This window comes from Melanostigma gelatinosum, assembly GCF_949748355.1.
Source record: "Melanostigma gelatinosum genome assembly, chromosome: 21".
Lineage (NCBI taxonomy): Eukaryota > Metazoa > Chordata > Actinopteri > Perciformes > Zoarcidae > Melanostigma > Melanostigma gelatinosum.
In genome coordinates this window covers 2065929-2093226 of record NC_136654.1, presented here as the reverse complement: position 1 = coordinate 2093226, position 27298 = coordinate 2065929, and the positions used below count along the sequence as shown (strand labels likewise).

General features: G+C 45.2%; 1 protein-coding gene across 4 annotated transcripts; it reads right to left on the bottom strand.

Annotated features, from left to right (window-relative positions):
• Nucleotides 1-665: 665 nt before the first annotated feature.
• Nucleotides 666-27129, bottom strand: tmem94 (transmembrane protein 94). 4 transcript variants are annotated; one of them, XM_079293248.1, is made up of 32 exons: nucleotides 27025-27129; nucleotides 25412-25826; nucleotides 21068-21187; nucleotides 20728-20855; nucleotides 20188-20324; nucleotides 19270-19475; nucleotides 17215-17366; nucleotides 16705-16807; nucleotides 16501-16587; nucleotides 16140-16256; nucleotides 15898-15954; nucleotides 12983-13087; nucleotides 12542-12715; nucleotides 12111-12332; nucleotides 11701-12013; nucleotides 10546-10719; nucleotides 10234-10336; nucleotides 9866-10074; nucleotides 9589-9770; nucleotides 8628-8760; nucleotides 8115-8224; nucleotides 7781-7880; nucleotides 7510-7618; nucleotides 6709-6901; nucleotides 6543-6620; nucleotides 6328-6413; nucleotides 6139-6220; nucleotides 5353-5507; nucleotides 5124-5218; nucleotides 4925-5018; nucleotides 4175-4345; nucleotides 666-3935 (listed from the first exon to the last, which is right to left on the bottom strand). In XM_079293248.1, exons 2-32 carry the CDS (start codon nucleotides 25433-25435, stop codon nucleotides 3863-3865), a joined length of 4092 nt encoding a protein of 1363 aa, XP_079149374.1. In that variant the 5' UTR covers nucleotides 25436-25826; nucleotides 27025-27129; the 3' UTR covers nucleotides 666-3862. The 4 variants fall into 4 exon arrangements, with proteins under 4 accessions (XP_079149374.1, XP_079149375.1, XP_079149376.1 ...); XM_079293249.1 differs by having other exon boundaries at nucleotides 27032-27122; XM_079293250.1 differs by lacking the exon at nucleotides 27025-27129 and adding an exon at nucleotides 26779-26896.
• Between the last annotated feature and the right edge of the window lie 169 nt (nucleotides 27130-27298).

Here is a 27298-nt window from a genome sequence, read left to right as displayed (position 1 = left end):
TTGTTAATAGTCTAAACATTTGAAATAAATCAATTTACATTTATAGTTTGTTGAATGTGTGTGCTCCAATCTGCTGACACATGTCGATTTGAATGTGAGAGTTGAGTGCCGTCAAATATAATGCAGGGGGCAATTCGTTGGCATTGCATGAACGACAAAAATTCACCAATTTAGTATTTGTCTCTCTCTTGTCCCTTAAAGAATGGTAAAAATGAGTGCAGCAGAGGCCCAGATATTCTGATTTATAGTCTCTAGTATGGGTCAAGCTTAAAAAACTCATACTAGACACCCCCTGATGGCATCACAGGGCTTCTTTTTCAAATTTGGGAAAGCTCCCCTCCAGCATCCCTCATGACGAATAAACTGATCTTCATGTGCAAAGTTGGAGTGTCTCTTTAAAAAAAGAGTAATACATTTATTTATTAAATTAATAAATTCAAGATAAAATACAAACTCGCAGAGCGCACATATTTTAATTAAAATCAGAACCTTTAGTGTGCGCGTGTCGAGAAAACACAAATGTCTCTGCTATTGAGACTTCATGCAAAATATAGAATAGGAACTTCACTCGGTTGAAAAATATAGTCGTGCTCATCCTCTCGTTACTTGCCGTGGTGAATTGTTTTGTGCGACAATATTTTTTTAACAAAACAATCACATAAATAAAAGTGTATTTATTAACATGACATAATCAATCCACAAACACATTTGTCAAAAGTCCTGAACATACACTTTAAAAAATACAAAATATCCATTTATGTATTTCGTGAACAACTATATCATAGTCCATCACCACCACCCTACAAATCAAGTGACAGAGGCTTCAGCTCCTGTGTGCATGATGACGTCATCAATATGCAGAGCATCAACTCTGCAGGTTGTACCAGAGGCTTGGGAACAAGCAGTATGAAGTCCATGCTTGACTGAACTATAGAGAACGTGTACATCGATCAAGACAGAGCATTCACTGGATCTTATTCATGCAGCATAGTTCATATGTGTCATGACATTAAACACAAGTATGAAACAGGGCCAATAAAAACAAATTTAAACCATCTGTGTTTTCTTTCATTGTGATGTTTGTCTTAAAACCATCTTCAGTAGTTTCATGCGGATTACGCCGTCAAGTCAGAATGTGATCGCGAGCAGTGCCGTAAAACCTAATTGTGCTTTTGCACTCGTTTACTTTAAATGTGGATCTTAAAAGAGCAGTTGTAGCGATGTATTCACTCAAACAGGCACACACAAAAAAAGCCAGCAGAGGTTTGAACAGGGCCGTAGCCAGGATACCAAAGATAATGAGGTCACAAGTCCCTATACCCGTCATGTTTGACGCCATCTTCACATTAAGTCTATACGTGGCCAGATAACCAACCAACAAAAGCTTTTTTTCCCCAAAAGCCTCAGGCCTGCTGTGATGATCAGTTTGTGGTCATTTGAATGACTAAAAATATATATTTAGAATAGGGGCGAGCGATATTGCTAAAATTCTCATCAGAATTGACCCTTCACTAAGCCCCGCCCCCCGCTCCGTTCAGCCGTCAGACTTACCATGGAGCCCACACTGTCGCAACATCTAACCACGACTAGGAGCAGGCCGATGCTCCACTATGATTGGACAGTCTGCGTTTGAGGGCGGGACTCAGCAAAGGGTCAATTATTTCTGTCAAAATTTTTTGTAAAAATGTGACATAACATGTAAATGTGACTTGATTCCCACATAAATTAAATCAAGAAAACAAATCCTACATTACAGTGTATATAATTGTATGTCACAATATCAGTATATAAATATCGGGATTTAAGACATTTTCTGGAAAATCGATTGGCTAATTTTTTCCGCGGTACCTCCGAACAGTTAATCCAGCACTGACAAGAATGACTTTCATTGCTTAATATTTGTATAAAGACAGTTATTATGAGTGGCATAAAAGCATGGTATTCAGTTCTGAAGTAACGTATTATCAATTCAGGCCATCATCCCACTTGTATACAGTAGCAATATCAAAAAACGTGTCCATTTGAAATTATGACAGCACCACAAAGAAGGCTGGTCTGATTGAAATAGACCGTCAGTGATACAGACATCACAGGAACTGTAGGAATTGAAGGGCCTGAACACAGTAGATGAATCAGGAAATGAATCCAAGTATATGGAATCTTATGGGCAGCAGATCAAATATGAAATATGGGGTAGTCAGGAAAATCTACTTCACTTTCTATACTTTAAAACAAACAGCATCCTGAGCTCCTGAGCGTCGAGGTGGTGAGAGCTGAAACAGCCAGACAGGCTGAGAAGAAAGGCAACTGAATGCTACGAAGCACCTTTCAGAAAACTCTGGTATGTTAGCGTACCAGAATGAACATCATTATATATTCAGTAAATCCATCGCTTTATGGAGGGACCTGCTAACATCACTGCACAGCCAGCTGCGTGGGCTCATAGCAGCATGCTGGCACATTCTTCAGATCGATAAATGTGAATACGGTAAATGTAGAAAACGCGACTGATCCAAATCAATCATTCATCTTTAGTTCCTATTGCGTCATGATTGCTTAGCTCGGGAATTTAGAAACAACAGAACGTTTGTTGCAAAACACAACAAAATAATAGGGAACATTGTCGATCACAGTGAAGATTCAAATTGGGCTCAAAGACCGAATGATGAAAGTGAGCTTCGAAAAGTTTCTTTGTCACATTTTCTCGGAGGTAGTGCGAGACTCTATTCTGTCAATGCCAAGCAGTGACCCAACACCCTGTTACATATGGAGGCCCAACGTGTGCCGTGTTAAATGAAGAAAAAAGACAGTAGGACATAAATAATCGGAGGAATAAATTCTTTCAAATGTAAATATTAACCAACAAATTGTAAATTACTGACAATAAAAAACCCACAATTGTTGTTTTTATTCTGTAATTTCATTGGAAATTATTTGTATTTCATTCTAGAAATGGCCGTATTGAAAAGTCTGCCGTTACTCTATAACTTCTTCGTCTTTGGTCACTTTTCATGACAGTGGTGTCCCTGCCCTCTCACCTTCAACGAGCAAACTCAACAACCGTTACTAAATGTACATTCTGTCAGCTACAACGACAACAACGTCAAAGCACAGTAACCGTGAAGAAATGAACGAGAGGCTGCTGCTGTAAACGAACAGACACTAAACCGCTTCAGCTGAACAAAATGCGGGAGCTGGTGTTGAGTTTGCCAGCTTCAGAGGCAGAGGGCAGAAAAAGTCAATTGTGGCATAAAAACGGACGTAATGGTTTCTTAGATGAAATAAATGTACATACCTTACTCAATTTGATTATCTATTTCATAATTAAATGTTTGCCTGTTTAATATTGAACACGTCACAGTTACTTGTCAGCCCCCATGTGTTTTTCCGGTGAATGACGGCTGGCCTGATGAGAAGACGCATTTCAATGTGCGCGTCTCATTGGGTGACATTACAATGGACTTCAGGAAAACATCCTGTGTTTGGGGCCCGACAGCCACCGTGCACAACGTCTCTCACAAATGGAGAACGATAACGAGAAAGCATAAACCTCTTCAGAAAACATTCCTCATGCCGTTAAAACAAACTAAAACCGGACAATAAAAAGTTGCCTATTTTTGGCTCTTTTCTATGAAATGGAAATGAATGCTTTTTTTCCCTGCCTGCAGTTTTGAGAGAACAGACCCAGGAGCTTACACGTTTGCGTCATGAAGCATTATCTGCTCCACCTGATGGTTGCAGTGCTGTTGGTGCTGAAGTGTTAATGTAAGGTTCTGCAGTACTTGCATGCTGCCCTTCCGTGGGTTCCAGAACTAATGGTTCTCAGTATTGCCACAACACCAACTACCTCAGAGGGAAGGCATCAGAATGGAGAATTCATGCCCAGCTTTGTTTCAAACTGCAGCTTCTGTCTCTTCTGGTAGCGAACTCGCACCCTGAAATAGACAGAGGGAACAAAATCAGACAGGGACACAATCTGCTGCTTCACAACACATTATGAGAGAAATTCTGAGATGGATCGGATTACAAAATAATCCTGAAAAATCCACACTGATCCCCGCTGCCTCCCCTCCCCCGCTGCTTCGTTCTGTTGCTCAAGAATCTCCCATGACTCCGAGTCATGTCGTTTATAGGTTCAACCCATCGCTTCAGTTCCCCCTGTCTGGGTTCGTACCGTATCTCGTGTAGCTTCACCACTTCGTTGACCAACACCACCAGCAGCGGGGACAGAGAGGCCAGCAGCCACGCCAGCAGGGGTATGTCACCCAGGTCAAAGGTCAGCAGGCTGCCCCGGTCGCGCCATAACTGGTAATCCACTGTGGCCTGAACAAGCTGGCTTAGCAGACTGGAGGAGAGGAGAGAGTGAGGATTGAAAACGTAGCAAGACCAGATCCACTTCTTCCATTCTTGCCTTTCAAAATAAAAGCCCCAGACATATACAGTACACTGCAAAATTGTTTAGCAGAGGTAACTCAAATTCACACTGACCATTTCACTGAAAGGAAACTCAATAAAATAGCTAACAGTAGCTTAGGCAATACAACTATTTACCTCGGTCAGACTGCCAGACGCTGCTCTGGGTCAATAGGATCCTGGTAGTTGGTCCTCTGGCAGCTTAAATCTATTCTGACCGTCTGTTGAAAAAGTGCTGCGACGGTCGCAAATACGCATGACTGCCGGTAGGAATAGTTTTGATGTAAATATTTTTAGCTGAGCATTTAGGTGTTGTTTATCCGTCACGCCCCCGGTGTGTAAAGGCCTTAAGAGAGGTGTACCACAGCACCGTGGAGACACCGTTATCAAACAGTGGGGAGATGCTGAGCTGGTTTGAGCTTCTTAAGTGAATGTGAAAGGGGGATCTTTAGGTATCGAGGCAGCTGGAGTGTAACATCAGTATAACTTCACACAGGAGACGATCACTTACACCACAGGTACAGTGAGACACCACCAGGTATTGCTGAAGGGATTCTTTCTCCACAGAGGTTGAGAGCGGTGGACGTAGCTGAGGGAGATGGCCACTGAGGAAATGAGAAACAGAAGAAAGGGATCGATCTGAATAATGATTAAAAAAACATGGGTGACTTTGACCATGGTTTATGCTACATGTTAGAATGGGATCCTACCTGTGTGTAAGACGAGGAACCCTGCCATCACCTTCTGAGTCAGCAGCAGACCGTTGGACAGCTCATCGAACCAGTGAGGAGCGTCAACTAGAGAGCTGCAGTCAAACAGAAGACCAGTCAGCTGTACGCTGCATCAAATCCTCCTGAGATGAACTGCGATACGATTGTCAACAACCGAGCCTCTGAATGGAATCACTGGTTGACAGCGGGACTGCAGTGCTTCTCCTACCTGGCTGTGAGTATATAAGCGTGAGTGGTGTTGTCAGCTAAGCTGGAGTTGCTGCTTCTGAAGACCTCCTGCAGGGTGAACCCAAAGGCCAACAGGTAGGCACACACCGTCAAGCCAAACTTCAACAGGAAACAGCCCAGGAAGTAGTTCTGGGTCTGGTTAGGAGGACATGAGGAGAGTCACAGGAATTGAAACGACAGGCTTTTAGGTTTTCCTTCGTCCAGTCTATTTCGTAAATAGATACCTCAGTGGCACTAACTTATCATGAACTAACATCCAGACTGTTGCGCTTATCAGCTGCACTTCACAACGAGTATTGTTATTTTACTATAATTGCAAAACGCTAGGGCTGTACTAAATGTCATTTTTTTTAACTTTCGAGATTTGCTAATCTAGCACTGAATGTCGGTCGTCATATTTTATGATGACATCACCCTAACATTGTTTTTGTGGTTGTATTAATGTAATTCATGGTACTGTTAGATTGCAAACTGCTTTTTGACCGCAGTGAAAATGTTTTTAAAAGGCTAAACACCAAAGCACACATCTTTTGTCAGACAACATGTGATTTTGGAAATTATTATTGTTATATATCTTTTGGGCTTCGGACTGAAATCTCTGGAGTTATTGGAAACAATGGTACTCAGCTACCACTGGAATCTGGTTCTACAAATAGTATAAGACAAATAATAGTGTAGCGTGAATCTAAAATATCTTTGCGCTTCATTTGGTTGTAGGAAGTGATCAGCAGTAGGTTTGAAAGGTTTGTCTTGTACGTGATCCTACCTTCCTTGGGATTGCATCTAGGTTCTTCCCTGTGGCAACGGTCATGGCCAAACTGTCGGGTGGCTTCCCCAAAAATGACACGCTGTCAACACAACAACAAAAAACGGAAGCATGACATCTGGTACGACACAGCAAATTTGAATAGTATTACTAGCTTCTAAAGTTCTAGTATGTAAAGCATGCGTGTACCTTAGCAGCGGGCAGCTGAAGCAGGACAGCCAGAGGATGTCAGTGGTGTTCATGGGAGGAGGAAGCTGAGCCAGACAGGCTAAGAACTGCAGAAAAACACCAGCACACTCCATGTATTCACTCAATATCATACACATAAGTAGATGTATGTTTTCATAAAAAGCTAGCATAGTGCAGTGTAACCATCCATGTGACTGTGAGGTCTCCTGTCTCACCTGGATGACGACCAGACTGAGCTGACACTGCAGCAGGAAAAGGAAGCACTTGCGGATGCCGTAGGTCGTGTGTCGCGCCTGGAACACAATCGCCCAAAGACGGATTAGTGAACGCATTTGATTCCCCTCTCCGACTTACGTGCGTGTTTTCGCGGCGTGTCTCGACCTGCTCTATGAGCTTGACCATGCTGACGCTCTCTCCTTGGTGGAAGGTGACGGAGCAGCCCAGACTGTTGAGCTGTCCCGAGAGCCTCAGAGGAGACAGACCCTCAGCGTCTCTGTCGCTGAATCCTCCCCCGGCGGCATAGCCGAACGTCTCCCACGAACACTGAGAGGGGTACAGAGGGTCCAGAGCGATGCTGCGGAGGGAGCAGGTTGAAAACATTCACATATCAGCCAATCAGGATTGTACCACTCGGCCCCTGAAGGGTCAATAAACCAAGTTACCCGAACCAGATGAAAGTGGAAAGTGGAGGTTTTTGTTGGAAAAAAGAATCTTTTAACAATTTGCCGTTTTTCTTCATTCTATCTTTTTATTCATCCGTGTGAATGGATGACGTCCCCGCACTGCCGTTCTGTGGATTATCTCAAACGGGGACACTGACTCTTGAGAGAGTTCTCCCGCTTGTTAGCGTTTTAGAATCTTATTCGTCAATGCTGCGAGTGCCACTCAGTCCTTTGTGTTGGATGGGTAGAAATCTCAGACACCGCTATGAATAGAACCAAAACTGTCCGCATGGCTAGATACCGACAGAGGAAGACGAGAAACTAAAGCTCTCAGCTGGATTTCACAAACAAATGCAGAAATATTCACATCATGACTTTAAATTTAAAGTGAGTGGTTCTACTGTTTTGAGATAAAAATCAAGCATTTACATCTCAAATCAAGATTGGTCAAACCCAAATCAAAACAACATCAACTGACTAATTAATCAATGAAGCAGGTACTATATTAATGTGCGTTTACCTGAGGTCACTCTGTAGAAACAGCCGGCTGTTGCGGAAATTGGCGGAGCTTCCCAGACAGCATGTAACCTCCCTGTTCTCCTGCATGATCTTTATCATGTCACACATGGCTGGGAGGAAAGAATAAACACACACGCGTCAATATTACTGACAAACAAACACGAAGTAGAGGGAACCTTGAAAGAGTCCAGACAAAAGAGTGCACAAAACAAAGTGGACTTACACGTAAGGGAGGGGGACGTATTATGTGAAAACGCATGCAGAGGACTCACTGTCGGGGGTGCAGTCTGTGAAGAGCGGCACCAAAAGAGGCACATTATCGATGTTCTTCAGGTGAGGACGGACCTGGTGGATGCCACGAGGTAGCTTGGCCTGAGAAAGAGCAGAGACAGGAAAGACAAAGACAACGTGTTTCAACTAAATTCCACTCATTGAAGTTCTTTATCATTTAAATTATAAATAATCCACTTAAAGCAAGACATCATCTGCTGTTGTTTCAGAAAGCAAAGGACAGAACGATCAGCATAAGACAGATAGCGTTACGTCCTCTGTTGCAGAGAGAACTGAGCAGTAGCTTCATTGGTTTTAAATAAAAAGTCTTGTCACCCTGTTGCAGTCCTCCAGAAAGCTGGGCACGTCGCTGTCTGTGGGCTGGAAACAGGCGAGGTCAGCTTCCTCCTCTGGCAGCAGCGGACCCTCCGCTTCGTCCCGGGAATCTGCGGCACATATGACGAGAGCCGTCCAAACTTTTGAGATATTCTCCCACAATTTACAGCCAGCGTTCATGGGGTTCACTTGTTGAGGCTGGATTTAAAAAGGACAACGTATTTGACACCCACCTCGGTGTAAGGAACACACTTAAAAGGTTGATTAAAAGGTGCTCAATGTGGAATCTCTGAGGACGTGTTTTATCTTGTATATAGTTATTTAATGTCTTGTTTTAAATCAGAAATGTCTTGTCTTCATGTTTTTACCTGTTGCTGACTGATGAGTCGCCAACTTAATTTCGTTGTATGTTTTTACAATGACAATAAACATCCTTAGAACACTGATTGGACATCCACATAAAAGGTGCCCAATCTCGCCTTCAACCTCAGTTTGTACAAGCGGGTTTGGTACCTTGGTTCAGGTCTTCGTGCAGGGAGCCCTGACCGGGGCTGGACGGAGCTCCGTCACAGGGACTCTCTCCGTTCGGAGTCAAAGAGATGTGACAGTTCCAGCCTGTCTCTAAGCCCATCTTCTCTACGAACACCTGCACAGACACAGAAGTCAGGTACTCGCATTTATATCTGATTTGCAGTACACTGTCTTGTATAGATTCTTCAACACACACATTATTTATTTATATATACGTATATATATATATATACGTATACGCGCACACACGTGTATACGCACGCGCTTCTCTCTACTGCCCAGCAGAGAGAAGTCTGACTCTCCATGACTCTACTTCTCTCTTGATTTATTACCTCAGTAAACTTTGTAAACATGAGTTTATGGTCTCAATCTCTAGTTTCAAGTCTTCTTCAATACAGCATGATGTTCATTTAGTACATTATGGTCCATTTAGAGTCACACAGACCATAAAGCAGGGGATGCTTTAGGGCGGGGCTACTGTGATTGACAGGTTGCTGCCGCTACCAGAGCCGTATATGACGTCGCTCCTCCGCATTCCAAATATGGTCACTTCAGTTCATTGGTTGCAAAAAACATGCCGACGGCAAAATCGCCAAACTCAAGGCTTGAAAGCCGCAGTCTGCAAACCAACGGGTGACGTCACTATGACTACGCCCACTTCTTCTATACAGTCGATGAGTCTACTGCCAACAATTATTGTAGTTTCTTTGTAGCAATAACTGGTGATGACAACACCAAAAATAAGAAGGAGCCCTTGCTGTGTCACAAACTGTGGACAGGTAACAACTGCATGCTGGGTAGTACAAATGTTTTGGATGGTGGAAGAACTATCACACCGTCAGCAGAGACATGTCCCGAGGAAAGAGCGTCATACCCATCACACTCTGGCCCAACTAACCAACTAAGTACTGTCTAATGTTCACATGAGCTCATGTGTGTTCACCTTGCTGCGGAGCTCATCCTCCATGGAGAAGTAAACAAAGCGGATACAAGCAGTGACTAGGGCATCGATGAGCCGCACCGTGTCCAGCCTGGCCTGGAACTGGGACGATACCATGCCCATGAAGATCTGCCCACTGAGGGCCTGGACGCAGTCCTCTCGCTCCACGCCCTCACCCATACCCTCTGAAGACATGAAGGGGAAAGATAAGGAACAAAAAGATATGAGAAGAGATGCATAATTAATCTAAAGTATACGTCCCTCTGTCAATTACTCGTACCGTCCGAGCTCCAGCTGTTCCTGCAGGAGTTGTGCTTGATGGGGGTGGTGGAGGGCAGCTCCACCCCAGAGAAGAGGTAGGGACCAGGGGCCAGCTCCACGCACTTCCCATTCAGTTGGCCGGACAAGGAGACTTGCATGGGTTTGTAGGCAAACGCCGAGCAGTAACCGGACAGACAGGCACGCTGGTAGAAGTCCAGAACCTTCTTTCTGTTACGGGAGAAGGGACAGAAAGTAAAAAACGAGCGAAAGACCGCTAGAAATATGGATGCTGTGGCCTCGTAATTCATGAGGTGAATTCTGTGATTCTTTATGTTTGACTGAAGGTTTACAGCACGGTGAAAACGATCAGTGTGACAGACACTGCACCTGTCTGAGCCCGAGAGGGGATAGATATCAGTTCCATCCCAGAAGTCAGTGCACGCCTCCAGGATGAGCTCGGCCGAGCCGTGCGACAGCATCTGGACGTGATCTGCAAACAGAAAAAGGTCAGAGGTCATGACAGAGTGACATGACATAAGCAATAAAAGGGAAAAATTATTCTCTTCAAGAAAAAGTATAATTAACACAGTAAAAGTCAATAAAAAAAAAAAAAAAAGAAAAAGTCAGTTCATTCAAAATTGTAAAATAAAGCAAAACATAGTGGTGGGACAATGGTAAGGTGAGTGTGTGTGGACTCACTGGAGGAAGAGTCTCGTGCAAACAGGGAGATAAGATGAGAGATGGGAGGCTGACGTTTGGTGAAGTAATGAATGTGGCGGGAAGTGAACTCCTTGGTCTTCTCTCCTGATGGCAGCTGGTACAGAGCCAAGTGGTTCTCCTGTTTAAAGAGCTCCCGAGCACCAGGAGTGAACCCTGACACACACACACACACGAAAAAATGAGTTGTATTAATAGATTTCAACAAGTAATGTAATCTAGTACTGAAAACTCATTTTATGTCACACAAACAACAAAGTTCATTGGATTGTATTGATGTACGTCCATTTCGGTCGGACCTCAAAGACCCAGCGAAGTGGGCGGGGAGCTCCTGCGCTGGCGTGGCATGGAGGGATGTTGGGCTCCGTTCATCTGCATGTACTGCAGTGACACAGAGCCGGTTGAAAATATGCAAACTTTCTTTTTCATTTCTCCCTCATCCTCCTCCTGATCTAAAAAACAAGTGAGGGCGGTGTGTGCGGATCTGTAGCTAAACTCTAAGCCCGCCCCCTTTTGAGCTGTCCAATCAAATGCGAAAGACTGAACTTACATCCCTCTCGCAACTGTACACTGCTCAAATATTCTATTTCACTATGAATTCATCAAAGTGCAGAAGCTTAAAACGCTCTGACTCGTGTTTCAAGAATATTGTCCATCAGTAATCCCACCAAACAATACAATCAGTGTACTACGAGTTAACGGGTTATAAATGGAAGGAAGGGAAAGTCCTTTCATTCATTACCTTTATGATTCATTACCTTTATGATTCATTACCTTTATGATTCATTACCTTTATGATTCATTACCTTTATGATTCATTACCTTTATGTTTTGCCAAGTGAAATACTCCCATTCCAGTTCAATGTAACAACCTGTGGCCTTACTTTATCCTTAAAACCATGGTCATAGAAGTTAAGACATTTACTCGAGGGCAGGACTTTCTCCTCGGATGAAACTTAATCCACAACTCGTACTGCGTGGGATGCCAGTCGCATCAGATACTCCCTCTGCAGAAAACTTCAAGGCTGAAATCACAGTGCCAGACCATCCGAGTAAGATCTGCCCGATTGCGGAGTTCTCATGTGACCTTACAGAGTAAGGGGGAAAACCAGGCCGCCGCCATCATTCCACGCTCACCTATGAGCCTGGAGAGCTCGCAGAGTCCCCAGGGGACGTAGACGGGCAGCACGGTGCCGTGGCTCTCCTGCAGGGCCAGGTTGGACAGGTGGTCGGAGAAGCGGCAGAGCTGCTGGGTGACGCTGGCGTTGCAGAGGTTCAGCATGATGTTGAGGCCAAGCGGCTTGAGGGACGGCAGGTGGCACTGCCAGGAGAGGTCGTCGAACTGGATGCTGGCCGGGTTCTGCTGGTCCTGCGACAGGCTCAGCATCTCCAGGTGGTAGTCGCACACAAAGTCGTCCGCCTCAGCCTCCGGGCAGCCCATCCCAAAGTCCTGGAGACACACGGGGCAAACAACACAGCATCGTTATGTCAAGTTACGACGTTCCCCCTTCTGTCAGAACTATTTAATACAGTTTTGTTCTTTTTACCTGGGCCTGGTCATCGTCGCCTCCCTCGGTGTCGTGGCTGAAGCTCACGTTGGACCCGGAGTGGTGTTTGGTACGAGTGCGCGCAGGCTGGCCAGAGCGCCGCAGCCGGGACGTGTCGGTGGAGCGGGCCGTGTCGTGCGACGTCTCGCTGGGCTCGGGGCCCTCCCCCAGCTGGGTGGAGGACTCTGCTGGCAGGCAGAGCAGAGCCTCGGCCTCCTGGGCCTGTACAGCGGCAACACAACTAGTCAGCGATGGATACGATACTGCGCATTATCAGCTGGGGAACTCCTGAATTTCAGTTGTCCGCAGTCAGTTTTTACGAAATAAATATAACAACTCACGCACAGTATCGCTTTCTCTTTCCAAACTTAACAATCCTTAGGCTGCTAGCGAGGCTAAAAAACACCTGAGAAAACAAAAAACACACACACCTCATCCCTGTCGTCATCTGTCTCCATTCGGCAGAAGGAGCTGACAGACAGGTCGTCCCTGAGATCGTCCTGGCTGTTGTTAGGCTGCTCCACTCGTCCACTGAAGAACAGCACGGTCTCTGGACTGGGGTTAGGCCACGACAGGATGCCCTGCTTGTCCACACAACACAGCACCTACACACACACACACACACAGTTAGTGAGAAAATATGTTTTGTTTTGTCAAGCAGGAGAATTAACCCTTTCAGCTTCACAACTGTGTAGCTCTGAACTGGGACCAGCAGAATTTGGAACAACATCCTTTTGTGATTATACTTGGTACAAGCGTATGATGCTTAATGTACACAATCAATGTGGACCTGGTGTTAAGGTTACATGAAATAATCCCAAATGAAGATTTTCAATCAGATATTTTCCCCAAATCTCGCCCATAATACTCACAGTGACAGATCCCAGAGTGTGTAAAAGGCTGGAAGTATAACAGAGTGTCTGAGACTCTCCCTTCAGGACGCCAACCATGTGTCTCCACACACAACGCAGTAACTCCTGCACGCACGCACGCACACACACACACACACACACACACGTAAAAATTAAGTTAGAAAACTGCTTTCTACAACATAGTACAGGAAATGGAAATTGAACAATCATAAATATAGTGATTCAGTTTTGAAAATGAACGATTAAAAAAAATTGCAAAAACAAGCAAATAGAGTAAACAGCCGAGCCTAAAAGCCCCACAGCAGCAGTGAAACAAAGGAGCCCGAGTGAGCTCTGACCGGGCTGTAAAGAAAGGAAGAGGAGAAAGATTCTATACAACGCTGGAGGCAAAGGCGAGGAGGTGAAGCCTCGTGCAAGATGCAGCATTTTGTGAGCGGATCCATGCCGATTTAGGTTCTTTTGGGTGGACTGGTTCAGCGAGGGACAAACTGAAAACAATCACAACTGGCCCTTCCTTGCCTCCTCTCTTTAGCAGACTTCCTCTAAAACGAGCTATCCGGCTGGTGACTGAGGAAACATGTACATAGGGATGTAACACAAAGCCACTATCTGTGTCCAACAGTTCCTGCACGTACTGTCAACATGGACGTACAGACAACAATCACCTGGATTACTTTGGGACTGACACATGTTTGAATCTGATGACGTTAAGAGTAGATTTGAGTTATTCTGAATGGACATTGTGTGGAGCTTTTTTCCCATCTTCATTCGAGAATGTGGTCTTTCAATTTGAGAGCGTGACTTATCGATTTCACCGTCACGTGTTTTAATGCTTTCCATCAAAATGCTTTCAGATTTCTGAGATAGTTTTTACATATTACTGTCCTTTTATTCAAAAAGCCGGTAAGGAAGCAGAAGTATAATAAAGCCTTGGATGGCAGCAGTGGAGGAACCCAGCCCCCTCTGTAAAGCCAACGCAACGAGGCAGGACTCATTTCATTGGTCAACACTAAACCAGGCATTCCATTGGTTAAGAGAGTTTGTCAGGTTATTGCACAACAATCCACAGAAATCTGAGAGCAGACGTTTCACGACTGCACAGGAGCAGTCTGGTGTTGAGAACAGGCGCACAGTCTGAACAGGCAGAGCAAACGTAAGCGCAAGCAGAGGCTGTGTGAGTGCGAGGACAGGCTTTACGGGAAAGCGTCACAAAATCTGAACCTGGAATCAACAAGTCACGCTCTCATATTGAAGGACCACGCTCTTGAACGAAGAAAGGACGAAAGCTCCAAAGCACTGGCGATACATCGCTGTCCCTTAAAAAGGAGACATTTTTGCTGATTCTGAGATTACTGCAGAAACAGTTGTACCTCTGTTAAGTGTGCATGAATTGTTCATATCCCAAACATATTCAGTTACATCCCTAATATACATACATAAGGCCAAAAAATATTTTTTAACCAGCTGAAATCGTCCATGTTAAATCACACAGCAGCAACTTCCTCGATCATTGAACTTTGTGCAACAGGCACAAATCAGGAGCATGTTGGATGCGATTGGCTCCGCCCAGTCAGCGTGTCCAGCAGGGACAGTTTGAAATAGGTTGGGATCAAAACGTCACAACATCTTAAAGAAGGACGCAGCCAGTGCGGTGAGTGACTATTACGAATTGATCTGCCAAATACAGATTTCATCAGCATTTGATGCTGTGACCAAGTCAAAAATATTTTCAGAATAATTCCAAAGGAGATAAGGAAGGAACACAAACCCGAAAGAATTACCAGCATAGAGCCGTATTGGGGCTGATTTCCAGTCATGCAGTGCAGGCAGACAAGCAGAGGTGGAAGTCCCTCTCCGGATCATCTCTTCTCTATATCTTACACTTGATATGCATTCATGTGGGGGCAATGCCAAAGCCAGAGACAAAACACTAATGGTTTCAGAAAGACAGATCGCTGGTAATCTGCTGATTCGTTTGTTTTCCATCGAGCACTAAGCCAGGCAACAATGGAGGACAGGGATTGGGTTTTGATCAGGAACGGGGTGAGGTCGTGGGAATGGACGTTGTATTCATGAGGTGAGAAAATGATTCTAAAAGAGAAAGGATCGACTGTCGAGATGGGACACCGTGGTGGCCATTCGTCCGATAAATCAAAAACAAACGTAAATCAAAGCGCCACTGACGCACCTTTGGTTTGTGGTTCACGCAGGATAAAGAATTCTGTTCCTTATTCCTTATTTATTAACTACCGGTAGTCAAAACAAAAGAAAGAATAAAGGAACTCCTGCTCTGGTAAATAACCATAGGCCCACCCCGGTGCATGCTGGTCCTGTACCCTACAGTATATAACCACAGAGTTACCCAATTCATAAACCAACCAATAAACTCAGTAACTTATATGACTATCAGAAGAAAAAGATATCTTACTATGTCCCAAAAATCTAACCTAAATAAGCAAACATCTAGAATAACTAAACACTATTCATGAATAAAATAACTAAATCCTAAAATCAAACAAATAGCTCCTGCAAACATGTCAAAGATGACTGGAGGCATGAGCGTAAACCTGCATCCAGAGGAGCTCGGTCACGTCGTGTTGACTGACAATCGACAGATGGAAGAGCGACCAAAAACCAAAGAGTCAAAGGAGAGAAAACGTGCGAGATGGATGAAAAAAAAGGTAGTGAACACATGGAGAGTCAGAGAGGTGGTCTGATCAGAAGATGCCCATGAAGACACGTCCATGGGGGGAAGATTTAAAGATGTAATGAGGGTGAGGGTGGTGGGAGGGTAGCGAGAGCTGTGTACAGGGGGGGGGGGGGGGACAGCAAGCGAGTGAAGACAGGCGGGTTCAGGTGGAGTTGGGAGAAAAGCGAGTGGAGGGAGGGGAGAGCGAGACAGCGAGAGGTTATACCTGGGAGGAAACCACTTCGGTGTAGCTGCTGAGAGTATCCTCAGAGAACTTAGCAAGCTGGGGCGAGAGAAGAGTCTAGTTAAAACACAGAGGGAGGCCTTCGCTGCGTCTCCTCTCTCTCTGTGTGTGTGTGTAGATATTAGTTAGAACACACATCCTCCATGTTAGAAACTAAAGCGGCCTTTTCTGTCAGTGCACATCACGCATTTGTAACTTTGTGCATGTGTGTGCGTGTCCCTCACCAGACCAGCTGGCGATGCGCGGCTGAACTCGGCGAGCACCCTGGCCTCTCCGAAGGCATTCAGCAGCACCCACATGACGGGGAAGAGCAAGGGCAGGATGGGCAGAACACCCATCAGCTGAAAATACATTTCACACACTTACGTCGTCTTTTCAGTCACCTGTGATCTCTTTTGAGCCACATCGGTTATGAATATTAGAACACATGATGGGAAAGTTACGACTTATAAAAGATTTTTGTGTGTTTACAATTCAAATATCAGCTGGTTGACTGTGTCCATACACACTTTACTAATGTAAACCAAGACAAGTACAGACTCCAGTCTTTGTAAGTCGCACTTTCATAGTTTTGAATGATTGTACCTGGAGTTGAAAGAAGTTGTAGCAGGGAGGGGTGAGGCTGGGTGCGTCGCAGAAATAGCGAACAGTGTTCACGACCAGGAACGCCACCTAGAGGGAGAGATCATTAAGATACCAGGTGAGGCCATCACACCTGGTTCTACGTAGAGAAGAAGGGATTCCGAATACACTGCAGAGTCAATTAAGAGACTCATCTTCATTGCTCACCAGAACGACGGGACAGACTAACTTGGTCATGACCAACTGCACTGTGAACCTCTCATTATCTAGCACTGTGATCGGTCGAGCCAACGCCAACTCCAAGCTGTTCCTGTTAGTAGAAAAGAAGACAGGGGAAGAAAACAGTGTTTTTATTGAAGTTAAATACGCCATTTGGTTTTCTGTCATCCTCATCAGGAGCCGACAACATCGAGGTGTTGCTGTCGAGAGCCTCAACTCTAGTAAAAGAACTCGAGACTCACTTTTAACTAGAAGAAGAAATGTTTTCTTTTTATGGAATCGTGTAGAGTTTCCCGTGTGCAAACCACAAGGCAAACTAACTTCAATGATGTGCGGCAGTCGTTGTATTTAGGACACATTGCCGACTGCAAAAGACGGCAATTAATAAGAGGAGCATGCGATTTTTAAATTTTTTAAATCACTTGCCTCTTATAAATAACTAAATGAATAAAAGCCACACAAACCATTTCTGGAGCCCGACATGGGCCGGTTCCCTACCTGACTATGTCCAGTACTGGAGTGCGGACCACTCTGAAGAGACGGTGCTGCTGGGGGCTCTGTGGGCCTCTCTTCTCATCGGCCCGTGGGGAAGGAGGAGGGGAGAACGGGGGGAATAAATCTCCTGGCTCCAACACAATGTGCTCATCATCCTGAGGAGACATGAACAGATTACGCTGGTACTATTCTTTGTGTGTTCTGTACCAACGGATCAACGATCCACACCAGCGCCGAGTTGTTTGGAGGGTTTTCGGACAACAGTGCTTTGGGCGGCTCTGAGAGTCTGTTAAAGCCAAGTCATACTTGAGTACGAGACTTGCCACAAGACAAGCTTTCAGGTGCATTACTTACAGGTATTTGAGATGTTCTGTTCAATATTATGAATAATTATACTATATTATTTAATATTTCCCTTGAAACATTACATGAAATGGCCCAAAGTGCTGCCTAACTGAATTATTTGAACGGTGCGTGGTAGTTACAGGGTTTGCGGTTTCGGGTCGGGCTGTGGATCTTGTGAAACTGGGTGTCACAGAACTAAACTTGTTTGAATCCTACTTAATGAACAGGGACTACTTTGTGTTTATAGGTAATTACACATCTAAGCAAACAAATGACATGTGGAGTTCCCCAAGGCTCCATTCTGGCTCCTCATCTGTTTAACATCTACATGCTTCCACTGGCTCAGATTCTGGAAAACAAAGAAATATGCTGTCATAATTATCCAAATGATGCATATATTTACATAACCATACAACCTCAGCTGCAAGAGAGAAGTAGAGTCATTTTCTCATAGACTTCTGTACAACCAGAGGAGTCGCCCCCCTGGTGGACACTAGAGAGAATGCATTGGCTTCACTTTTCAGAACTGGAGGTTGCCGCCTGACTTAAAGTAAGGTTCTTCTTCAGATGAATTCAGTGCATTTTCATTTTGCCTTTCTGCCATCTGTTTAACAAAACTGAAGCCAGACAATCTCGATCCCCCTGTCGGCTGGCTGTTAGTTTAAGACGGTTTTCATTTGATATACAGGGGAGTTAGCCTATCAATGAGCAGAGCAAATATTTTAAATGGCAGTAGTCGATAATTTAATAATGTGGGAAGCCAGAATCGTCATCAATTAATTGTGCCACCTGATTACGTGCCTAAAAATAGCATAAAATCAAAAACAATTGCATAAAATCAAAAATAGCATATATGCGCCTGCAACCTCAGCTCAACTAAGCAACACGTCTCTAGCAATTTGAGAGAAATCCCTCTGGAATGCTATGGTACAGGAAAAAAAACGTTCAAATGTTCCGCTCTCCGCCATATCAGTATGTGTTCAGCTTCATCCCACACAATGAGGCCCGTCTGTTTCATTATTGACCAACGTCAATGCGGCGATACAGCAAACACCACATCCTGCTGCAGGGTTTCATATGAACCCAGCATGGTTTCAGACAGTGGTTGAACACCATGTTCAACATTGAAAATTGCACTTGTATAGAGATCTGTGATGATGATATAGACCGTGTTGTGTGAACAAATAAACATTAACCGATTCTGGGTCGGTGGACACTTTCTATTATCTCACGTGTAACTATGTACCTCTTCGGGCAGGATGAATGCATTTACGTGCTAGCAGGACCCAGAATAGCGAGTTCTTTCTGCCCTCCAGTCTGTTAGAAGCTGTGACGTCGGCTGTAGGACCTCAGCACAGCGTCGTGAGTGGTGTGTGTTAGTGTTGGACCAATAACAAAACATGGCTTTCTGTACCAGTTCTGGTATTTGGCAACTTAAAATTCAAAAAGAACATCTAGAGTAAATAACTGATACCTTTGCATTTCTTATTTCCCCCAGAGATATATTTATATTTCATGAATCAAAGTTCAGCTCGGTGTAACAAAGGGTCATGCCGGTACACACTTCTGGATTGAGAAAAACTTCCAAGTGAAATATAAATTAAGGAGGAGGTTGAATAAGATGTATTCAAAAAAAAAAAGGTATAAAAAAAGGTGTGGATGTGTGTGTGGATGTGTGTGTGTGTGTGTGTGTGTGTCTACGCACAGGCTGACCTTAATGCCTCTGAGGGAGACGAACGCCTCCTGGCCGGGTCTCAGAGCGATGACGTCTCCTTCCACCAGCAGACTGACGGGAAGGTTCACCAGCTGGGAGTCCCGGTAGGTCCAGTGAAGGGACCACGATGTGGACGAGGGTGTGTACAGATCCGGGTACAGAGATGGAGACCAGCGCGCTTCACCCACGCACCCCGACAGGTAGTCTGGAGCGACAGGCATGGACAGCGAGTAAGCCGTTAGAGGAATTCATTCTCTTTTATAAACCCCTGGACTTTTAAAGCACGGAAGCGCTCCAACAAGATTTATGTTCAAAACTTTCTGCACATTCAAAACATATGTGGGATATGTTCTCTAAGGAAAAAAAGAAGAAGAAATATCACATGAATAAAGTCGTAATTTAATGAGAATGAAGTCATAGCATAATATAAATCCAAATTATTTTATTGCATCACAGAGAGGACACGTCTACTTTCAGTGAAAAACAAAACAAACATTCTAAGTCAGACAATCATGAATCTAAAAGGTCCCCAAAGAATTTTAAAAAGCAACATGGTTATTAATCGTTATTAATTCTTGAATAAGGCTCCATTTTTCCCTTCTCTACATGATAGTGAGCTAGACAGCAGACCTCGTGAGGATATTCACCATCATCCTGATCATGGGAAATCACCAGATCAACTTATTGAGTCATACTTATTGACTTTTATGTTTTCTATTGCGATCCACGATACATCGTCCCATCCCTGATCATGATTACATCCGCTCATGATTATTTTGGACGGCGGTGTGGTACTAAATACATGAATAATACAAGAGTAGTCGTAAACAGTACAGTTCAATGAAGAAGAGAATCGCAACGGGTAAACGGGGATCATCTCGTGCAGGAAACACAAACGGCAACAAAGCGCGACTCACCGCTGAGCTGTGCGATGATGCCGTTGAGGCGGCGGACCATCTCGCTCCTCTTCAGCCGCTCCTGACGTCCGACCAGCAGCAGGTTCAGCACGAAGAGGAGGAGGAGGGCTGCAGCGTTCACCAGCTCGATACCAGAGCTGTGGAGGAGCACATTAAACGTGGCGGTAGACACATTTTATTTCAGATAAATCCTTCACAATAAAAGTTCCCCGTTACATTGTTATTTAAAAGCTTTTATGTTGAAGCAGCAAAATCAGGAGATGTCAGGTTTTCATCAGGATTCAAACAGCAGTCTGGTTCTCCTCCCTTTGCTCTGCTCTGGAGAGAAACTCCCGAGTGGGAGGAAGCTGATGGAGACCTACGTTTGATAGCCCACCTCGCCATGCGGTCTGGCTGATCGCACCTCAGATCGAACAGACTTGACAGTTAATGCGTCCTGGCACGATTCGGATGGCAAATGTGCCATTGAAAAGACAAGAGCGTAACCGCGGCGACAGATGTTCCAGAACGGGACGGTTCAGCTGAAAGAGGACCACCTACCTGCCCCTTGGCTGGCTGCCGTGACAACAGAGGAGTCCCAGCACCACCAGCAGAGTGAGGGCAGCTCCCGGCCAATGGAGGCAGGAGTGACGGTTGCCATGGTAAAGGAAGCTATTCACGCACTGTTCCTATGAAAACATGAGCAAAACAATACGCAGCGGGTTATGTAAGGCTATATTTAAAGGATGATATATTTGAAGGATGATCGAGGAACAGTGTTGCCAACTTTGCTGATTTGCGTTTCGATTTATTCATCAGATCATTTTAAGATCTGGGTCAAGGTTTAAGTTCAGGGAGTGACTGTACTTAACGATGTGCATGTAGACGCGTGCATGTGCACCTGTGCAGAGGCTCGCCTGCGCTCAGGCCTTTGGTGCTGCTCCAGCAGGCCGCTGAGCTGGTCCCGCAGCTTCACCAGAGCCTGGCCAGTGGACAGGCCCAGAGTCACAGCGTCCTCCTCCTGCAGAGACACAGAGGACAGCCCTCTCAGTATCAAAACTCACCCCTCCAGAAAACAAGAGGCATGAAAGATTTGGCTAAATACAATAAACCGGATTTGAAGACTTGGGCCTAATGCCAAAGTCTCTCTTGAGGTCTTGAACCCTGAACCCTGAACCCTCAGGGACTTATCTGACGTCTCCTGTTAAATGGTTGAGTGTGAGAGACTAAGGGCTTAAAACGGTGTGACATATCAGTTATGTTGACAACTTCATATCATGTTATGTACAATCGTGGGTATTTTAGATTTTTTACTGCCGGATTTGAACGTCTTCCACGCTCTTTGCTCACGAGATGAGTTATTTGTCAAATAATCCATTTACTCGTTTTTGTTGTTTGCTTCAATAACAAAATGAAAAGAAATGGTTGATGAATAAACCAGCTGTGTATTATAAGCTCTGCTTGCAGTTTTTAGGCTCCATCTTTCATCCCTAATGTTTATGTGTAAATGTAATATTCCAGGCTCAACACTCATGTGCCGTCCTCTTTATTTTACTTCTCCATGCTTCCACTGCTAACCCCGTGATTAATGTCACATTGCTAGGAATTGTGGGTAATTCCCTCAGGCAAGGCCCGCAGAAATGCAGACTTATGGAGAGCGTTCATAAAGGGCTCAAAATGTCTGTGAGAGAGCCCTCAGACACTCGACCAAGAGACAGAGGGACAGCCCTCAACCTGAACTTTGGGGGAGCGAGCGTCAAAGTTTGAGAGTGTGGAGATTTGGATTGAGCCTTGATATCAGATTATGTCTTTGAATAATTAAATAATGATAATTTCCCCCAAATTTTCACAGCATTACTCTATGACCTGGGACACTGGCACAAGCCATTCTTGCATAACGGGCTGCCCCATTGTGGCAAAAATATGATTATGTTGGTCTTTCGTACAGTTTAAATTTAATCATAAACCCATTGGTTGTATAGATATGAATGGTGATGACACAGATAAAAAAGACAAACCCACAAGGCCGTTGAACATACGAAAGTGCATATATTAAGTAGCCACCTAGCATAAAATCAAATGACGCCCATAGTTGGTTATCCCCCCCCCCCCCCTCCGTCACCAGCATCCGCTGGTATTTCATTTTAGCTCAGCCCGTCCTTACCCTGCTCTGTTTTCTTCTGAGATTTCAACACAGATTTGTTGTTCAGGGGGAGGAGAAAAGGGGATGAGACACCCGGACACGTCAATAGTGAGTTTACTGCATCTTTTTTGACATTTCAGAGACGCTGGACGCTTACCTAGCAACATCCCATCAAAGAAACACAGCAATGGCACCGATAACAGGCAGGGAAGAAAAAGTTTACAATGTTTCCTGAGGGAATGAATCAAGAGAGAAGTAGAGTCGTTTTCTCATAGACTTCTATACAACCAGAGGAGTCGCCCCCTGGTGGTCAGTAGAGACAATGCAAGTTTTAAGACACTTCCGCATCGGCTTCACTCGGCAGAACCGGAGGTTGCCCGCTGAATAAAACAGACATGAGCAGCTAATCCTCACATTGAAAAGTTGAACCCACAGAGTGTTTTGCATATTTTCCTTCCTTCCCTAAATTACCCAAAATATTAAATCAGTTATCAAAAATCACATTCTATTACTTTTCCGATGATTGACAAATTGGTTAATCAAGCGACACTGACGTCATTGCCTTCTCAATCCTCTGTACTGCGTAGAAAAAGAAGCGGCTGTGTTAATAATAGAGAAAGGGAAACAGAGCCACATCTAATGTTGGTGGGAAAGCGACCTCTTCCCACTCTGCATGTCACTGTGAGGATGTACGTGTTTCTGCAAAGGCCTGCGCATACGCCAACAGTAAGACATACTCAAATATGAAAACTCACACACGCACACATACACACAGGGTTCAGCTTTCAAGCTCTGCATCCCACACAGGCGAGCTATAAATATCTTTTCCCCAGAGGGAACACGCAAACAGGGAAATCAACAAGTCTTTCTGCGTTTGTTTAGCCTTCGCTGACGAGAATGTGTTCAAGCTACACGGAAACGCGGAAGACAACTTACACTGCTCTTCTTCCTGAGGAAGATCCCTTCTCCCATTCTCAACACCATGACGGCCCTGCTCTGCTCCGCTCCACTGGAATCTGCATCACTGCTGCTGGGCTACGAGGGGCAATCTCCAGCGTCTGCCGTGCTTACGTGACGAGAATCGTTGCCGTTTCAGAGACTAGTTCTCGAGGCATGAACGAGGTCCTGACCGGAGCCCGCTCGTGTCTGCGGTCGGGAGAGAGCTGGAGATGCTGCGAGACCTCACCCTGATTCCCCTCATCACCGGGGCGGCAGACAACGAGAGCCCCGCATCGGTGCACGCTGCCAGCTGGGCTCTGATTCAAAGGTCTGGGAGCCTCTCTGGCATCGACTGAGCCTCGCTCGGTTTAACTGAGTTCAGCAGCTGGCTGGGATACTAAGCAGCAAAACCCCGACTACAGAGGGGGGGGGGGGGGGCAGACATAGTGTGCGTGGGTGTGTGTGGGGGGGGGGGGGGGGGGGCTCTTTTGATGCTCGGAACAATGACAACCTGGCCTTTATAACCCCGGTTACGCTACTTTCCACTCTTGCCAGCTTAGCATATTTTGTGATGATGTAGACTAGAGGATGCACAGAGAGGCGCTTCAGAGAGGACGTATTTTAGAACGCCAACCAGGAAGTCAGCATCGCGCCGGTTCCCTCGACACAGAGCCAATGGGATCGGATTCTGGATTATTGCAGAAAATAAGCTCTGTGACAAACATTCGTTTGAAACGTCGCCACCGCTAAGCTAAGGGTGGACGAGTGTTCGGCACGATGTCGTTCTGTAGTCTCATTTAGCCACTTGTTGAGACGAGGAACCAGAAGTGTAAAAATGCAACACCTCTCTAGAACCGTTTAGACAAAAACTAAATGATATTCATGTCAGGAGGATTCATTGCAGGACTGTTGGATTATAGACTTTGGGTAGTTTTAGCTAGGTGGACCGAATCAACTGGATACTCAGTGCATATGCGCACACCAACAATTTAAAAAAATCCCAGGGGGCATAAATTGTGTGTTCTGAGTGATATTGGTGCCGTCATTTGATTGGGGCAAAATCTGTGTTCCAACAGACTAAAAAAACCAAAGACATTAAATTTACTATAATGTAGAAGAAGTTGATTTGAGCATTTGAGAAGCTGGAACCGTCAAATATGAGTTGACAATTAAGATTAGCAAAATAGTTGCCAATCAATTAATAATTGGATTTAACAAACTATTAGTGTCGATCACAACTCGTGAATTTGGGGTTTTCAGAAACATTGTACATCAAGTCTTCTCTCTGACACAGTAAACAAGAGCCATTAGAAGGCAACACCGCTCCAAAGCTGTTGAGTTTATGACACTTCTATTACGAACGCATTCACAATGTATTACATAAATACAATATGAAATCATACAACTGAAATGTTCACCGTATCAGTCAACACCACGTCACCAAGTCATTTCACGAAGACAGGTCAACCTCTGAGACAGCTGGGACAATGGTGGGGGCGGCTACATGCTTCTGACTGTTCAGAGCTAATGATTATGTAAACACAACACACAGAAAGCTTTTCTTTGAGCCTCTTGAGCAACAGGTCAGCGGCAGCAGCGTTTCCGCTCCCATGCAGCAGTGAAGTGCCTCTCCAACGCATCTATGTGTAACTACAGAGGTTTGATCATTCGACCCTTGAGGTGGGTTTAACTGAAATGACCGAAAACGTATCGAGGACAATGGGAGTGTGGCTGTATTTCACAATGTGGAGCAAAAACACCCTCAAAAAACAGAAGTTGCACTAACATCCACCAACATCTAGTCAGCACATCCTTGAGTCTACGTGGACGTTATCGCGTTGACAAGAATGGGACGTAGCTCTCTAATGATCGTCAATGCTTGTATGAGACAGCCCTGAATCATAAGTCTATAGGAGCCTTTAAGCAATATTTCTGTGTACATGTCGGCTCTTTTAGAAATAAAGCTAATTTATCTCCCTGAGGAGTACCACAAAAAACTTTGGAAAGAGCTTGAAAATCCGCTAGAAGACACGGCACCATAGCTAAGCACTGCCCTCAGAGCAGGCTCCATCCCAGGGGCCCCATCTCTTCAGTAAACAGCTCTCCACCCCAGGGGACAGTTAGACAGCATAGTCAGGTGCTGAACAAAGCCCCAGAACTCACCCGCTTCTTATCCTGCTGCTCCATGGCAACCGCAACCTCTCAACATGCTCCGCTCCTCGACCAGCCAACGGCACCTGGCAGAGCCCGGCGGGAGCCGCTCCGCGATGCCAAATCCGGACGCCGCCGCACACTGGGGGCCCCCGACCGGATCCCCCTGAGCCCGCCTGTGGCGGCTGCAGGTGAAGTGACTCGGATTGGGAACGGAGGAAGATGGCGAAGGCAGGCGGGTGCGGCCTCGGTCCTCCACCTGGCAACACCTCCTGCCCTGCCTCCTCTGCCAGTGTGACAGGGGGGGCACGCCCACACCTGCAGGGACCAGCAGGGAACTGTGGGATTTGTGGGTGGTATTTAATGGAGGATTAATTGTTGCTCAGGTGCAGCGCAGGGATCCTCTTCATAACATTCATGTAGAGGTCTGTGGACAAATGACAAATGACGAGAATCAATTAAAAAAAGCAGGTCAAACTGGAATTACACCTACATTGCACAAGATCGCAAATGGTCGACATCGTTGGCTCCAACGCTGTCATATTGTGTGCTGTTGGTCCAGATGTTAGCATAATAGATCTCTTGAAAAGCAGACCAAGGCCCCTGGATTCACTGACACCCGGCTCGCCACTGACCACATAGGCAGCTTCCACTGGAAAACAAAAACTCTGCGGATCTCCAGAGTCAGCAGTCTCCGTTAGCAAAGAGTAGACAGCGCTCAGCCAAAGCAGAACATAGGCAGACAGAGTGAAAGGTGAGAGGGTGTATTGACTGTTACTACTGCTCGAGTAAGATTAAACCTCCAAACCAGACCTACCGAGGGGTCAGACGGAGGGTAGGTAATGCAAGCGAAGTCAAGTGTCCCAGTAAGTCATGACAGGCGTGCACGATACCAGGACCCTGAAACCGAAGCGTTGTTTCCAGTTCTGACAACAAATGTTAGCGCCATACTGAACGTGTTCATCTAACTAGCGCGTGGGTGAGCTACAGTCCCAAATGTACTACTAGCTAGCTAAAGTAAATATAGCGAGCTAATCCTCAGTCAGTCGAGCTCAACGAGTTTGAATTGATTTGTGTTCCTCCCTATAGGTCGGTTGGACGTGAAATAAATGGTTTATTCTTCGTTTGCCGTCAACTTAAAATGATTAGCTGACGTCAGACAGGTGATACAACATTTAAATTCATAACGTACACGCATTAGATTCAAAATTACAAAATGTATATTGCTCACACTACCAGCTACTAATAACGTTAGTTAACGTGTTAGTTCATTTTGGTGAACGACTGTGGGTTATTGCAAGAGAAGCAAAACGTTAGCAGTTACATCAAACGTCCAAAATGACAGCTCGTGCTGCCCGGTGTAGCGTCTTTAACGTTACCTATATCCTAAACGTTATGTTGACAACATGGTGTGAGCCATGTTTGTTTCGAAAGGAACGTAGCATTGCTAACAAGCAATTAGAGAAAACGAGTTTATGTTAGCCCGCTCCATACATCCGACGTCCTCTTCCCCTGATGTCAAAGGCGCTAACAAAACAAGAGGCTTCGACCTCACCGGAGAGTCACTGTTGCAATATTCGCTACAACACATCTCGTCGGTGTAGAGTATTAGTCTGCGCACTCACCTCGTACTTTTCAGGTCTTTATTAATATCGTTTTCTGTATTATGATTTTCTCTCGAATGCACTTGTGAGCCTCTACTGTACAGCAGCAGCCATGTTGGGGAGCGTTCCGCCGTGAGGTAGGAATAGTGGGTTGTAATTGGACGGTGCTAGGGTTCTCTGTGTACCTGATTGGCTGAGACTAGAGTGGGCGGCGCTACAGGGCCTGAGATTGTTTATGGTTCTATTTTGAAATTGGAATCCTCAAAACTTTACTGATGAGTAGCTTGCGATTTTG